This window comes from Poecilia reticulata, chromosome 9, assembly GCF_904066995.2.
Source record: "Poecilia reticulata chromosome 9, P_reticulata-male-v2, whole genome shotgun sequence".
In the NCBI taxonomy this organism is placed as follows: Eukaryota; Metazoa; Chordata; class Actinopteri; order Cyprinodontiformes; family Poeciliidae; genus Poecilia; species Poecilia reticulata.
The window spans coordinates 17,554,086-17,568,593 of NC_088838.1; the positions used below are offsets into that span (position 1 = coordinate 17,554,086).

Here is a 14,508-nt window from a genome sequence, read left to right on the forward strand (position 1 = left end):
CACTTATTATCATTTAAAAGTGGAGTTATAGTTAGGATAGTATTTTTCTTTGCTAGGCTATATTATGTGGTTGCTAGCATAAATGCAAGCAAAAACAATAGCGGTGGACAGTTGTCATAAGTCTGTAATTCCTCTCCAATCTTAGTCATAAAAAACTGACCAATTATCAACAGTAGCTTAGTGTTTTTAAGTCAAAGTTACTCCACTATCACAAATGACTGCTTGAGGCGCAGGTGTCACCACAGGAGGGCGCTTCTTCCTCACAGAAGCACAGTGTGAACGTGCCGTGTGCAACCCTGAAACCTTTCCCCCTCTGGAAACTGCAAGGAGATCCACGGTTTCCGTGTGTGTTCGTGGTTTGATCATGTCGGGCAGAAAGCCCCGGTATGTGGCGAACCCCCTGGAGTCTGCGATCACCACCCCGAGCGAGAGGATCCTGAAGGAATGCCACAGTCTGTATGTGGACAGCGAGAACGGTAAATACCCAGCGGCGGACACTCGGATTACAGCAGCGTTAAAGCACAAACAAGCAGACAAGAGCGTGGTTGTTCAATGTTGAACAGCAGAAGGGTTTTACGGTGATTTGTGGGCTAGCAGAGATTTTGCAGCGGTCTGTCCGCAGCAGCTGCTGTCAGTGTGACAAACATGACACCTGAACCAGAGACGCTCCCCTCTTGGCAGGCAGCGCCCCTATCTGTGCACTCACTGCCAATGTCTTCTTACACAGGGCTTAACCCGGTTACTTCCACTTCAAACAAATGTAACTGCTGTTGTAAAGAGCGATTGCTCTCACACCGACGCTGTTATGTGGAGTAACTATGTGTGTGACTGCAGACTTTGCTCTTAACTCCTCACAGAGCTTTCCTTGGTAACAATAGTTCTAGGACTTGCAAACTGAGCAGAAAGACACAAATGCAAGAACTGCAATTCTTCTGGTTCGTGTTGAACCAGAAGAACTGCAGACAACAGAGAGTAGCTTTTCCTTTCTTCAGGATCAGATGTTACACAGATAAACCTGCCCTGGCCAAACAATCTGGCTGCTTCAGTTCAGTCGAACAGAAGAGGAAACCCACAGAGTCCTGATTTCATTTTTGAAATATGAACTATTTTAAAATAACGTTTTTGATGCAGCATCAGCATCGTACCGATGGTTGTTTGAAGAACAGAAGTGGGTTTTGTCACATCATGCTCAACCTGTGGATGCTGTGGACAACTCACATGGATGGTTGTTAAACATCCGTATGTTAAATGAAATGTTAAATCAAGAAAGACTTGCCTGAAAGCTTTGGTCTAGACTTTTCAATTTTACCAGTAAAACGTTGAACACTCCCAACTGCTGGTCTACAGTTGTAGCCAGGAGATGCTTCTTATAAGATTTTATCCTAAGGAGTTAGTGAAATATCTGGAAAATGCAAATGCATGCCAGATGTAACTTACACAACTACTTTGGACAAAGACCATGTATAGCTTAAAAAACAGAAGAGAAAATTAGATAAAAATCAGTTTCCTTTAAAAAGAGAAATTGTTTAGTCAAACAGTTGAGTCATAGTTATTCTTTAATAAGCCATACATACATTTTATAGTGTAAAAATGACAAAAAAAACTACTCGGTAAAGGTTTTCTAAAGTGTTTCTGTTCCTTCTCAGTGATTTCCACATTTTGATTTCAATATTTGTGTGCGCCCTTGAATGCAAATTTCCATTTGCATGTGCATACTCACATGCAAATGTCTAAAGAGTGCACTTAGGTATTTATTTATTTATAATTTATTTTTTTATGAAATACATTTATATTTAGCCTGAATATAATTGTTTTAGTATTGGATTACATTGTGTGTTTGCAGGTCTGGTGAAAATTGCCAGCAGCCTCGGAGTCCGGCTCCTTCCTCCGAGGAAGAAGATTATCGTGATGATCATGGGAAATCACTCTGCAGGGAAGAGCTCCTTCATTAACTGGTAGAACATCTTTTCTTAAAATTCACTGATCCAACATGCATTCGTCTGGTTTTTAAACTCTCCGCTTCATCTGTGGAGAGAGTTTAGTAATCTGTGCGTCATAAATATTATCATGGTATACACACATGGCACCTGTGCACTACATGGGTGGAGAATATGTTGCTGAGGAACTTCAACAGTTTGTTCCATCTTAAACCATGTTTTTTTGTGTGTTTTTTTTAGACCATGAGAGGAACAAAATGATAGTTGTAATTTCTAACTGTTTATTGTGTTAAGTGTAATATATTTTTGATGCTGTGTTATTCGATGGTTTTGTAAACCACCTGAAATCATTACCTGAATATATTAATGCTGTTTTAAACAACTGGTGCTTGTGAACATTTCCCCAGCCTGATCAGCTGATCTGTGATCAGCAGTGTTGCAAAACAGGAGTTAAACAGCTTCTGGAGCAGGATTTATTAGCACCAGGATGCCCACTGTGTTAAAGACGTTTGTTTTTGTGGGCTCAATGGGAAATAATCAGCTGTGAGAGCAGCTCTGCAGCGTGTTAACCTGCTTAAACCAATTAAGAAGTGATTTCAAAATAAATTGCAGGAAAATAAAAGAGACAGTCAGCTTCCTTATTCTGATTCCAACCACACATTTTGTACTAATGTGTTTTTCTTTTTTCTTTTTTTGCTTTTATACTTGAGAAATGGAAAACAAAAATAAACTTCAGAGTTTGAGACATGGTGTTCAAGTGATTTCTCGGCTGCCGTTCCCAGTGAGCGTGCTCGGTTCTTTCCTCTGAGTGGGCGTTCTTCAGGTTTCTGGGCCAGCTGCGTCCCCGACCCGACCCTGAATCAGGAAACGAATCGAATAGAGTTTGAATCGGGGATTCAGGAAGCATCTCGTCAGCAAAGAAATGAGAAATCATTTAATGAACAACTTTTTTTTTTCCTACCACCTTGTGTAAACTCAATGCTACAACATGTGATGCGTCTCAAAGAATAAACTTTTCAAAGTTTCACACATTAATTAATCTTTATAATTTAGAACAGTCGTGAATGAATTATACATAATAAGCTCTGTCTGGATTTTTAAATGAGTAAGATCATTAAAATTGCAGAACCCTCTTTTATGTGAACAATGAACTTGTGATCATCACCCCGTGTCAAGGTTTATAAAACACTCATTTCTTGAAGGCCTTAAGACATCAGCTGAGTGATAAAAGGTTGATTGACCAGATCTAAATTTGTGACTACGGCGTTTTTAAAAAGCCTTGCTTGAAGAAGCTAAATGTTTTGAAAAAGGTCAGGTCTGAGATGTTTGCATGCTCGACACCACTGAATCCTGTAAATATTTTCATTCTAATTTCTGGCCTGATTCTGTCTCTGCAGGTATGTTGAAGAGCACATTCAGAAAACCGGTGTGGCCATTGAAACTCAGGGCTTTACCTTCATCACTAGTGGTCGCAAGAGAGAGTCGCTGACGGTAAGATCGACATGGAGACGTGCAGACAGAACACAAGCTCTTGGTTTTTAAGATTTTTGGATGTCGGTGGAAAACTTTATTGCTACTCGATGCCTTAATTAGAAGCATCTCTTACGCGTCCTATTTTTTTCCTATGTTAATTTCTTATTATGCATTCGGCTTCAATCATGCACTCTGTTGCGTGCCCTGAGTCATCTTTGCAGCACTTAAACAGGTTTGGGAGCCGCCTGCCTCTCCCTCCTCTCTCACGCTTTAACTCCCTGTTCATAACCCGCTTTGGTCAGAGTGATGAGGATGAATAAAATATTTACAGTCAGGACTGCAGAGTGGCCAAACCAAGGATATCCAGCTGCTGCAGCATGCAAGCTGGTTCTAATCCCCAAATCACATGACTGAAACTAAAACAGACTCTGCTGTAGAGATGTGTCCCTCTTATGTTGCATTTTTAACTCTTTCACAGGGAAATGCAACATTACATCTCTATCCTCATTTCCGACCTATCCTTGAGTTCAAAGGTAAGATTTGATTATTATTTTTTATTTTTTATTGAAACTCATAACTTAGAACATGAAGGACATTTTCTGAGTGTTTTGTATAATTTATCTGCAAATACTGTTGCTCTGGGAAAACAGAAGGTTGCCCCATTTTGTATCTTATTCAGTGTAGGTGTTTCCTTGAAATGTCTCTGGGAATAAAACGGTGTCGTACATGTTTATTTTTCTCATAAGCTGATGAAGTTTTGCATCAGAATTTTAGCCTGCTGTCATATTAGCATGTTAAATGGAAGCTAATTAAAATAGTGCCACTTTTGTAACCAGTATAATCATAGAAATACATTTGATTTCCCTTTTTTTATTGAACACAGTTGCTTTTCAATCACGTAAAAAGCAAAGGAAGAGTGTTAAAATGATTCCCACTGCAAGGCTGGTGAATTATTTACCCTTAATCTAAACATGTGTCAAACATTTCTTTTTTCTATTTAAAATTAACCTGTTGTGGCGTGTCAATTTTTTTTCACATCCCTAGAAATCCTCTCTACCTTCTTGGAACCCTGAGAGATTTTTATTTCCTCTCCATCAGACAAAATCACAACTCCTTTCTTTATCATTTACTTCATGTAATCTAATTTAATGGTCTTTATAGAGATTTCTAAAGGTCTTTCAAAGTTTTTCTTTATGATTTGGCTGCTTGTCTTACTCCATTTTGGTCTAATCTTGTATGCAGGCAACATATTTGAAATATAATGACAGAGAGGCTATTGTCAAGGAGTCATGTCACAATGATGCCACATCTTTCCCAACTCTGATAAAGATGTGTAAAAAGGCTAAATACAATAATCTTTTATTCAATATTCTTGCTATAACATTTCCCAGCGATGGGCCATACAAACAATCTTTGACCATTAGATCGTCCACCATCCTGGGTTTTCTCCTCCACTCTCTTTTTTTGCGCTCAGGTCACAGGTTTTCTGCATGATTTGGTTCTGAGGACTGACATGATCATCAAATAAGGTTTATTGGTTATCTGGTGAACCATTTGTAGGTGCTGATGTGACCATGTTTTAGATGAAACACACAGTGGTGACTCAATTTCAGTCGTTTCTCAGAGTTCACTAGATTTTCTCTGAAAATCTCTTCATATTTCGGAGGTTTCTTTATGGGTGTAGTCTGCCTTTGGAAGACAAACAGGCCCGCAGCACCACAAATTTTCCACCGTCTGGGTGGCATGATGTGTTTTTCCAGGCATACGTTACCTTTTGCCACTTTGTAATTTTACACCTGTAAATTGGGCCTCTGTCTCTTTAAGAAGCCCCTACAGTAGGAGCTACACTTTCAGCACATCGACACAGCAATGCCTCTTTCTTATGCTGTTTACAACATTTTTGGAATGAGAAGTAGCTGTTACGATGAGCTCAGCAAACTCACAGTTCCACCAGGTGTTTGCTAATTGTTGCTGCCGCTAGTCTGGAGGAGTTGAGTGGGGTAGTTGTGGAGGAGGGGTGATGTGTGAGGCGGATACTCGGCTGGAGACTGCAGCACTGAGGAGGAGCTTTTTGTTGCTTCAAATGGTGGCTATTGGAGATTTCTCCAACATTCATGAAATAATCAAAGCAACACTCCATGCATGTTTCTGATGAGGAAATAACCATTATAATCTGATATAAATAAAAAAAAGTCAATTTTTACTCAATTTAACCCCAGCCATGAAAACCACTACAGATTTTATTTTTAAAGTCTGGCTTTTTACTTGCAAAATACAAAAAACCAGTTTTGATTCCAGACATCTTTTTTGTTTGTTTTAAATCACAGTTGTTAAGTTAGAAATCCCACCTGTTCCCCCCTCCTTGTCTCACACGCAGTAGGCGGTGTTTGGATCAGACATGTGCCCGCTGAAACGACTCTGGTTTATATAAAAGTGAGAACGTGCGCATCAGCGGAGTCACTGGAGAGACACTGGGTGTGCCTGCTGCCTGAGCGCTGGTGCTGCTGGAGGGGGTGGGGTGCGGCGCGCGTATGTTGACCGGGGAGTATGCAGAGCGAGAAGGTTCACTGGGTGCGGACTCATGGTATGGCGTATGAGTCACACGCCCCGTCGACAGCAGTGCAGTGTAGTCAGGAGGGGCGGCTGAGAAATGTCACAGCCATTAGAGGCGGTGGAGCCCCGTGCTGGAGCAGCAACAGCTCTGCTCTGCAGGCCAGAGTCGCTCTGCTGCTGCTGCTGCTGCTGGACAAAAGAGCTGGATTTATATCTTCTGAACTTCCTCGCTGCATCTGGAAGAGGCACATCAGGCTTTTATTAAGCTTTCCCAGGGACTGAGGATGACTCATCAGAAGATCATCACATATCCTTTTGCCGGAGGAGATGCTGACTCACTTTTAGGAGAAACACTTATTTGAATGATGAGCGTTTGAACATGGATTCTGTCTGTCTCTGTGCTCTCTACCTGTTGTTTGGACTTTTATGCAACATTCTACTCGGGAAACGCTTCATTATTGTCTAGAACGAAGGTTTTGACTCTGCTCATTTAATTTTAACCATATGCAGTCAGTCTAGTTTTACGAGTTTAATCTGGCAAAAGCTTCTTTGCAGCCGTCTTGAAGCTTTTCTTCCCCCCCCCTTTTTTTTTTTTTTAGTGTTGTGAATCTGCTGCAAAGCTTTCTTGCGTTCAGTTAAGAAACTCTGCTCATATAGATTGGAATCACTCGTTTCCCTTTTCTGGCTTTTTTAATTTGAATCAAACTGTAATGCTTCTCTTCTTAAAGCATCATCCATTTTATATTCAAGCATTTATATTTTAAGAATCATCCAGACTGACTTCAGTTCACGTTATCAGCATTTAATTAAGTTTGATTGCATTTACACATGTGCTTATTAACATTTCTTTTCTAATAACTGCCTGTTTGCACAGTGCGGACCTCTAAGGTTTTATACTCGGAGACGCTTGTATTGATATTGCGTTGATAAGGGAATGCTAATGTGGCACAGCAGCAGCAGTGGTCCTGCTCGCTGCAGCACAAGGGTTTGATTTGTGTCGGGTGTTGACACCTGCCTCTTCGTATAAAACAGCCTCAGTGTCATCCCAGGCCTGCACTCCGTTTCAGTGGGAAGCTCAACAGCTCTGCTCTGAAGTCTACCTGTCTACTACGGGCGTGAATGTTTTATTATTATTACCGTAACATTCATTTGGGTTTTAACGACACATTTAAATTTGGCTTTTACAGTTATTTTAGTTATAGTTAATAGCACTTTGTGTGGCCTTGTTGCTGAAAATGTGCTCTATAAATAAAATTACCTCTACCTTTATTTTTTTTAAAAACAAGTAAACGAGGCCATTAGCACGTTTCTGGAATAATCTTTGCTGGTGTTTTGGAGCTTTTCTTAGTAGAAATGTTCCTGCTCATTTAAATATGGTGGCTGATTTAAGTTTTGAAAATCTGGATTGTTTTTTTCACCAATCATTTCTTGGCTGTCCAGAGTGATGTCAGTCCACCCACGCAGAAGTATTTATTGAAATAATTTTTTTAAGGAACAAAAGTGGGGGTGGGGGGAAATCAAGTAAAATTGGAAATCTAATTTTGTATAAAAAAATGAGAGATTTTATTTTTAAACAATATCTCCCAATTCTACTTCCCGACATGAATCTGATTTCTCTGTCCAACTTTCAACCAACTGGCCCAAAAGGTTGTAATCTGGTGGAAACAAGAAAGCATAATGGTCAACATAGACTCAGCCAAGGCGCAAATATATTTCAAAACTAAAAACCAGTGTTACTGGTTAGTGAGACAGATATTGAGCTTTTTGGTCTCAGTAAGAAGAAGTCTATTTGCACAATGTACAAACTACCAGGGGTGGTGGCTGCATCATGCTGCGGGTCTGTTTTGTTACCAGTGCTACTGTACTTCAAAATTGTTCAAGTTTCCTTCAGATTAGAAACTGGATGGTTAAAATTGAACATTATCCCAAACACACTTTAAATATTGTTCTGGAGTGGATAAAGCAGGATAACATTAATGTTCTGGGAAGGCTTCAACCTCAGCCCAGTTGAAAGTTTATGGACTGTGCCTTGAAGCCAGACCTTTGTTAGAAAGTCAAACTATTTAAATTAGTTCTACCAATAGCGATAGGAGGTCAAATATTCAACCAGAATTAGACTGAAAGTTTGTTGGTGATGGAAAAACATGATGTGGTCAAAGGTCAACGTCCTGAAGGAAATGTAACAAAATATTAGTGTAACCAAACAATCTGCATACATTTGAGGATGTATGCACACGTTATCCATGTCTGGATAAAAAAAAAAAATCCATGAAAACTTAGAATTTAAACACCAGTAAAGTGGAAATAAATCAAAAAATATATCTTTGTAATCTGGAAAACAAGTGGTTCAAACGAATCATTAAAAGCCCTAAATAAACTCGACATTCACCCCAATCGTGTAAATCCTCTGCCTGTGGATCCTGTTCTGTCTGTGGGGACGGTGCTCGCTGTGATGCGTTACGATGGCCTCGCAGTGCGTTGCCTCACAGTCGTTCTTCACTGGCTAGCTTTACGTCCTACGGCCCACACTAAAGCTGCCAGTTGAAGAGCTGTTGTGTGTAACAGTGACAACAGACCTGTCCACAGAGGGGACAGTGAGACATCAGCGACATTCAAATGATTCATGAGCCACGACAGCTTTTTTTTTCTTTTTTTACTGAGCCTCTAAAAAGCAAAGTTTGTGAAATTGCAAACCTGCAAGGAACAAAGAGTTTATGATCTCGGTATCGCTGAACTCCCTCCGGTCTCCAAGTATTGACCACACTGCGTACATCAGATACAGCAGAATCCTGCAGTGACTCAGCTTTGTCGGTCATGTTCATCCAAACTCTCTTTCTTTTTCTTTTTTTTCTTTTTTACAGGTGTGATGGACTACCTGTCTGCTGAGATCTCCACCTCAAAGCAGAAGAAATTCAGCCTGGTGACGTTCGTGGACACTCCTGGTTTGGTGGACGGGGACATGATCTACCCATTTGATGTCAACAGCGCCATCACCTGGTTGGGTAATAAGAACTTAAGGGTTTATGTTTTTGGCATCATCAGAGTTGCTCCGAAGGTGTTGACGCGTCTAATTATTGTTGCGCAGGAGAACAGGCGGACCTGGTATTCGTCTTCTTTGACCCGATGGGTCAGGCGCTGTGCAAACGGACGCTCAACATCGTGGAGAAGCTGAGCGACAAATGTGGAGACAAGCTGTTGTTTTATCTCAGCAAAGCAGACGAAGCTGGGAAGGAGACGGACAGACAGGTCAGCTTTTTGTCCATTAAAGCTGTTTTAACTTTTACCCAGAAAAAGTATTAGCTTATAAATGTATGTTTTTTTTTTCTCCGCAGAGAGTAATGATGCAGATTGTCCAGGAGCTGTGCCGCCGTCCAGGCCTCAACAAATGTGGTTTTGAGATGCCGACGATATACATCCCCAACCCACAGAAGGTGAAATTCAGTGTTCCTGAATTTGGATTTAATTATTTTGGGGTCGAGATCCATTTTTAAAAATAAGAGTATATTCTGGACAAAGGTGTGTCTAGGTTTGTGGTGATGCACTGGTTCCATTGGGCTGCTTCTATAACTGCACAATAGTGTGAAGGTATAATATTTCATTCAACAGTCACTTAAAAGCTGCCAACACATTTAATGTCCTTGTGTCAGAAGAGGAAGAGGTGAAGACGGCGTTATTTTAACTAAAAATAAATATGCTTAATTATTTTTAGTGTTTCTGCAATTTTAAACAACTAGTTCATTTTGTGCATTTCTTTTCCTTTTATGTAAATTCAATGAAACTCTTGTTACTTTTACTCAAGATGAACGCGCGGTTTCAATCGTGTTGAGCTGACCTGTCCTCGCTTAGGCTTTGGAGCTTTTTCCTGATAGATTTGTACATTATAAATGCCCGTAGTTTTCCTTCAAATTCCCTAATTGTGTTTGATTGGAGTTGATGAGCTTTAGATGCAAATGGGGATTTGTGTCATAGATTTTTATCAGCTTCAGTTTAACCCTCCTGCAGAGAGGCAGATGTCACGGTTGGACAGTGGGAAAGCCGTGGGCCGTCCCGTCGGTTCCCAAAAACATGAAAAAAGAAAACTTGGGGAGCAGCACACACAGGATCAATGCAACCCTGGTGGGACTGCGCACAGGGTAAAAAGTTCATGCAGGGTTCACCACTCAGCCCCTCTTAGGACTGCGGGGTTAAGAGTTGTGTCTCATACCCAAACTTATAGCTATAGCTGCGTGTGATCTACTGTCCCTGAGGTCTGCACTGCGTGGTCGATTTGTATCTCCCTTGGTTTGCAGTGTTCTTGTTTTTGCTGAGCAACCTCACTTGCAGCTTCTTGCACAGGGCTGTCTGTCAAAATACCCTCAGGTTTTGTTGCAGAATTTTACTGAGATGCATGAGATGCTTTTACTTTACAATTGTTTTTGTGGATTAAATTGTTGTTTTTTTTTTCCATCTTTGCGTCTTTTAGCCAAGCAGGTGTGTGAACCAGATTGACAGCGTTTGTCAAACGATTGAGAAGACCATCAACCAGGCTGTCCAGAAGACTTTAGATCAGCTGGAGAAAGACTCTGACCTCATTTGTTCGACCATCACCAACAAACTGGAGCAAGACAGGTTCAATTTAGTGCTGTTTTTTTTTTCTTTTACTCTGATAAAACAGATGTGTATAAAATGGTTGAAAATCAAACAATTTAGCTGCATTAAATGTTTCAAGTCAGATTTTGTCACTCTGCACACAGGGCCGACGTGTCTTTCAACAGGAGTGTCCGTCTTCACTCATTTCTGTGTTTGACTTTGGGCTTTTTCCTGCCGTTCCTCTTCATCCTGAGTTTTGTTGTAAGCACCTTCTCCAAGGAGCAACTGCACGACCTGCTGGGCGAAGGTCCGACTCAGACCGTTACGGTCTTCACAGTGAGTCCAGAAAATCTTTCAAAGAGAGCAAAAACCGATGTGAAAAGATTATAATAAAATATTCTGTGTATCTGTCTCTCCCAGGGGATAGTGATGTATTCATGGGAATGGATACCGGAGGACAAACAAGTAGTTTTTGTGATCTCTTTTGGGGCTTTTTGCTACCTCCTGCTTTTCCTAGCAAAATATTTTGCAGGGTAAGTGCGTAAAGACTCCCATGAACACGCCTCCATAAAATATGTGTAACTGGAGCATTAGACAGAAAAATTTATATTGATATCTTGCGTTCTCAACAATTAGATTAATCAACCAGATTGATTGCTATTAACTGCGCTTTGAGTTTTATTTATTTCAAACTTTCACAAAATTATTAGGTAAAAAAAAAGTAAAACTCTTTATGTTTTCATTTCAATCAATATTGGAGGCATCTGGAGCAGAATGAATATTGTACTTTAAAAAAATACTGAACTCTCTCCTGTTTTGTTTTTTTTAAATAATGTTAAATGTGATATTTTAAAGTTGTCAATAGAAAATCAAAAATAAAAACTTTTAAACCTTAGCTGGAAAGAAAACATAATGACAGTAAATTATAGAACAAGCTTCTATTCATACTGGTTTCTTCCCTTTTGTCCAAAATGTATAAAGGCTGGGATGAAATTAGCATTCAGCCTGTCTCTCAGACACATGCAGACATTTTACGCTTTGGGTTATGGTTCTGATGGTTCTCTGTCCTTCATCCTCAGCCGAAGAAACACGACTCTGACGAAGAAGGAGAAGAGGAAGATGATGGAGTACATGGATTATATCCATGATATTGTCAAAACTAAGAAGGTTAGACTGACTTTTCCTTCAATAATCTGGTATCCTGATAGTCATAGTTTCCGCTTTCTAATCGATAATGGGTCAAAGTTGGGTCGTTCACCAAAACATCCAGTCAAATCCACACAGAAATGCTTCTGTGCTTTTTTGACTCATCTTTGTCATCTGAGATTGTTTGGTTCATGCCTTTTTAGCTACTCGAAGTTTCTCTGCAGTGAGAAGTTTGGGCGTTGGCCTGGACTGTTGTCTTAAGTTGGACGAACATATAAATGCTATCTAGCTTTTTCCAGCCACGATTGACTGCAGCGGCAAAGCTTTACTTCTCTTTTAAGGAGTTTTAGAAGGTCGTTCAGGCTTTTATGCCCTCTCGCCAGGACTATTGTAATTCTTTACTGGGCTAGATAAATCATCCCTGCTGCCTTTACAGATAGTCCAGAATGCTGCAGCTCGACCGGCGCTCGGTACAAAGAAGCATCAACACATAACTCCTTTTAAATGGTCTTATCTATGGGATCTCTTCTATATCCACACACCTCCGAGAGCACCAGTTTCTCCTTGACGTTCTGAGATCAAAGATAAACCGTGGCGGTGATGGATCATTCGCTGTGGGCGCCGCAAGACCGTGGAGAACCTTTCCTCCTCACGTCAGCACTGCTCAGACCACATAGCCAATTAAATGTGTTGAAAATTTGTCTTTCATTTTGACTGATTGAGCATGAGACGCTGGGTTATAGTGTGCTCTCGTATTGTTGCTTCAGAAAATTGTGATATATTTTGGTTAACTTTATTTGTTTTTAATTGTATTCTAAAAGTAAACCTGTCATTACTTTTTACTTTATAGGCTAAACTGTACGAGTGGTACCTGCAGCAGTGTGCAGCAGAACAGGATCTCTGATGCCGCTGGTTTACATCTGGATGGTGGTGTTGCCTCTTGCTTTTTTTTTTTTTTTATAATCGTTTTTATTTGTTTGTATTTTTTTTGGCAAAAAAAGCAACTTATTTGATTTCAGCCTGACATTAGTGGCTGCTGATTCGTAGTTGAATCAGCAGCAGTTTGTAGACAATCATCAGGCCAGTTGTAGGTGGAACCTGTAATGCAGCAGCGATCACTGCCAACCTCTGTCATCTCAGCAGCCGACGTGGAGAAGTGCCTTGTTTTTACTGCACACAGGACAAACTGTGATTTTAGGTCTTGGGCAAAAGTAATTTTCTCAGTGGGAGGATTTGTTCCCCTTTTCTCTTAGGTTTTGTGATACAAATGCTCAAAAAATGTTTGCAAAAGGACTTTTCTCCATTTCAAATATTGACCCACCTTGTAAATACTTTGTATTTTTTTTAGCGTGCGTCCCCTACAGAAACACCCTGACTGACATATTACCTGAATGTGTTGTCATGCATATAGCTATTTAACTGCAATAATCAGCGCCTCTATTACACCTGGGCATTACGAATAGATGTGAAGAAGCAGCAAACCTGCAAAAAAAAAAACTGTCCATCTTGGAAAGTTTTTGTTTTCTATAGTTTGAAACATACAGTAGCAAGAGCTTAGTGAAGCAGGAAGAGCAGTGCAGTCACTGCACTAATGTGTCGCTCCTAGCTGAGCTGCAGCACTGAACTGATGAGTAACCGTTAGCTCCACTTAATGCCTTCACGCCAGCGTTTGTGATTCATGAATATTTATTAGCGACACCAGCTGTGGTGCTTTTTACTCGAAGGGGTGCGTCTATCCAAACCGTCATGCCTCATTAAATGTCAGCATTTTTGAACCGATTAATTTATTTCCTGCTGATCAGTAAAATTAGCAGGCCAGTATATTAATTACTGGGAACAGATTACCAGATATTTAAATGTCTCAAAGAGAAAACTACAAGGAAAAGATTGGCATCTCATCTCTTTTAATTCTTAGGCCAATGTTTCCTATTTAGATCCACTGTGAATCAAATAAGTAATTGCACTCGGTCATTTAGGATCATTTAAAGCTGAATGTTTCACAGGAAATTCAAGTTGGATTTCTTATCATAGTTTGTCAGTAAATCAATTCACTAAGTAAAGCACAATATATATATTGATTACACACAGACTGCTGGTTTAAGCCTTTATTTCTCTTAGCTGTGGTGAGTGTCACTTAACAAATAAGATTATTAAATTACTTAAACCAATAAAAAAAATATTTTTAACACAGAAATGTGGGCTTAATGAAAACTGTTTAATGCCTGTAAGAAGGTTATTTTCAAATGGTACTTTTAATCTGACAGTCACCTGAGATGAAAAACACACTTTTGCAGTTTAAATGTTTTTTTTCATGAAGGTTCTGTGAATTATAAATACATTAAAAATATTTTTTGCATTGCCATTACCCATAATTACTTATGGCTATTTATTTCAGTTCTGTGAAATGTTTACAAAAATCAAACACTTCCTTGTTTATGTGTCATTTAAGAGGTTAAAACAATACAGTTGATTGTGATAAAAGCTTTGGTGCATCCTTACTCATCTCTGATCCAAAACATTTTAAAAGCTCTTCTTCGGGCTGTTTGCAATATTACTGTGAACGCGTTTAGCTTGTTTTGTGTGTTAGTATCCTCTCAGGTAATCTGTCTTTTTATAAATAACTTTATTTTAAAATGATTTCATGCATTATTAGTTAAACTTGTGAATTCATCCATTCTGTGGTATTTTTAAAAATATATATTTCTTTAATCTTGAACTCAACTGATTTTTCATTTCTAAAATAGTTTTTTAATCATTTAAAAAAAACAAACCTAAACCGATCTGTTTTTGTTTGTCTGAAATAAAATATTTTTAGACTTTTCAGTCTCTT

The 14,508-nt window shown here is 39.5% G+C and overlaps 1 protein-coding gene across 1 annotated transcript; it reads left to right on the top strand.

Moving 5' to 3' along the window:
* Positions 1–107: 107 nt before the first annotated feature.
* On the top strand, positions 108–14,501 carry LOC103470354 (uncharacterized). Its single transcript, XM_008418741.3, has 12 exons — positions 108–476; positions 1,844–1,955; positions 3,335–3,428; positions 3,889–3,943; positions 8,825–8,965; positions 9,049–9,209; positions 9,296–9,394; positions 10,426–10,571; positions 10,697–10,868; positions 10,953–11,065; positions 11,612–11,699; positions 12,529–14,501. The coding sequence occupies exons 1-12, from the start codon at positions 365–367 to the stop codon at positions 12,580–12,582; spliced, it is 1,347 nt and encodes a 448-aa protein (XP_008416963.1). The 5' UTR covers positions 108–364; the 3' UTR covers positions 12,583–14,501.
* The last annotated feature ends 7 nt before the right edge of the window (positions 14,502–14,508 follow it).

Coding starts and splice junctions, on each gene's coding strand:
- LOC103470354 (XM_008418741.3), top strand. CDS start 365: ATGTCGGGCAGAAAGCCCCGGTATGTGGCGAACCCCCTGGAGTCTGCG. Junction 1,956..3,334: donor AAGAGCTCCTTCATTAACTG/GTAGAACATCTT, acceptor CTGTCTCTGCAG/GTATGTTGAAGAGCACATTC. Junction 9,210..9,295: donor GGAAGGAGACGGACAGACAG/GTCAGCTTTTTG, acceptor TTTTCTCCGCAG/AGAGTAATGATGCAGATTGT.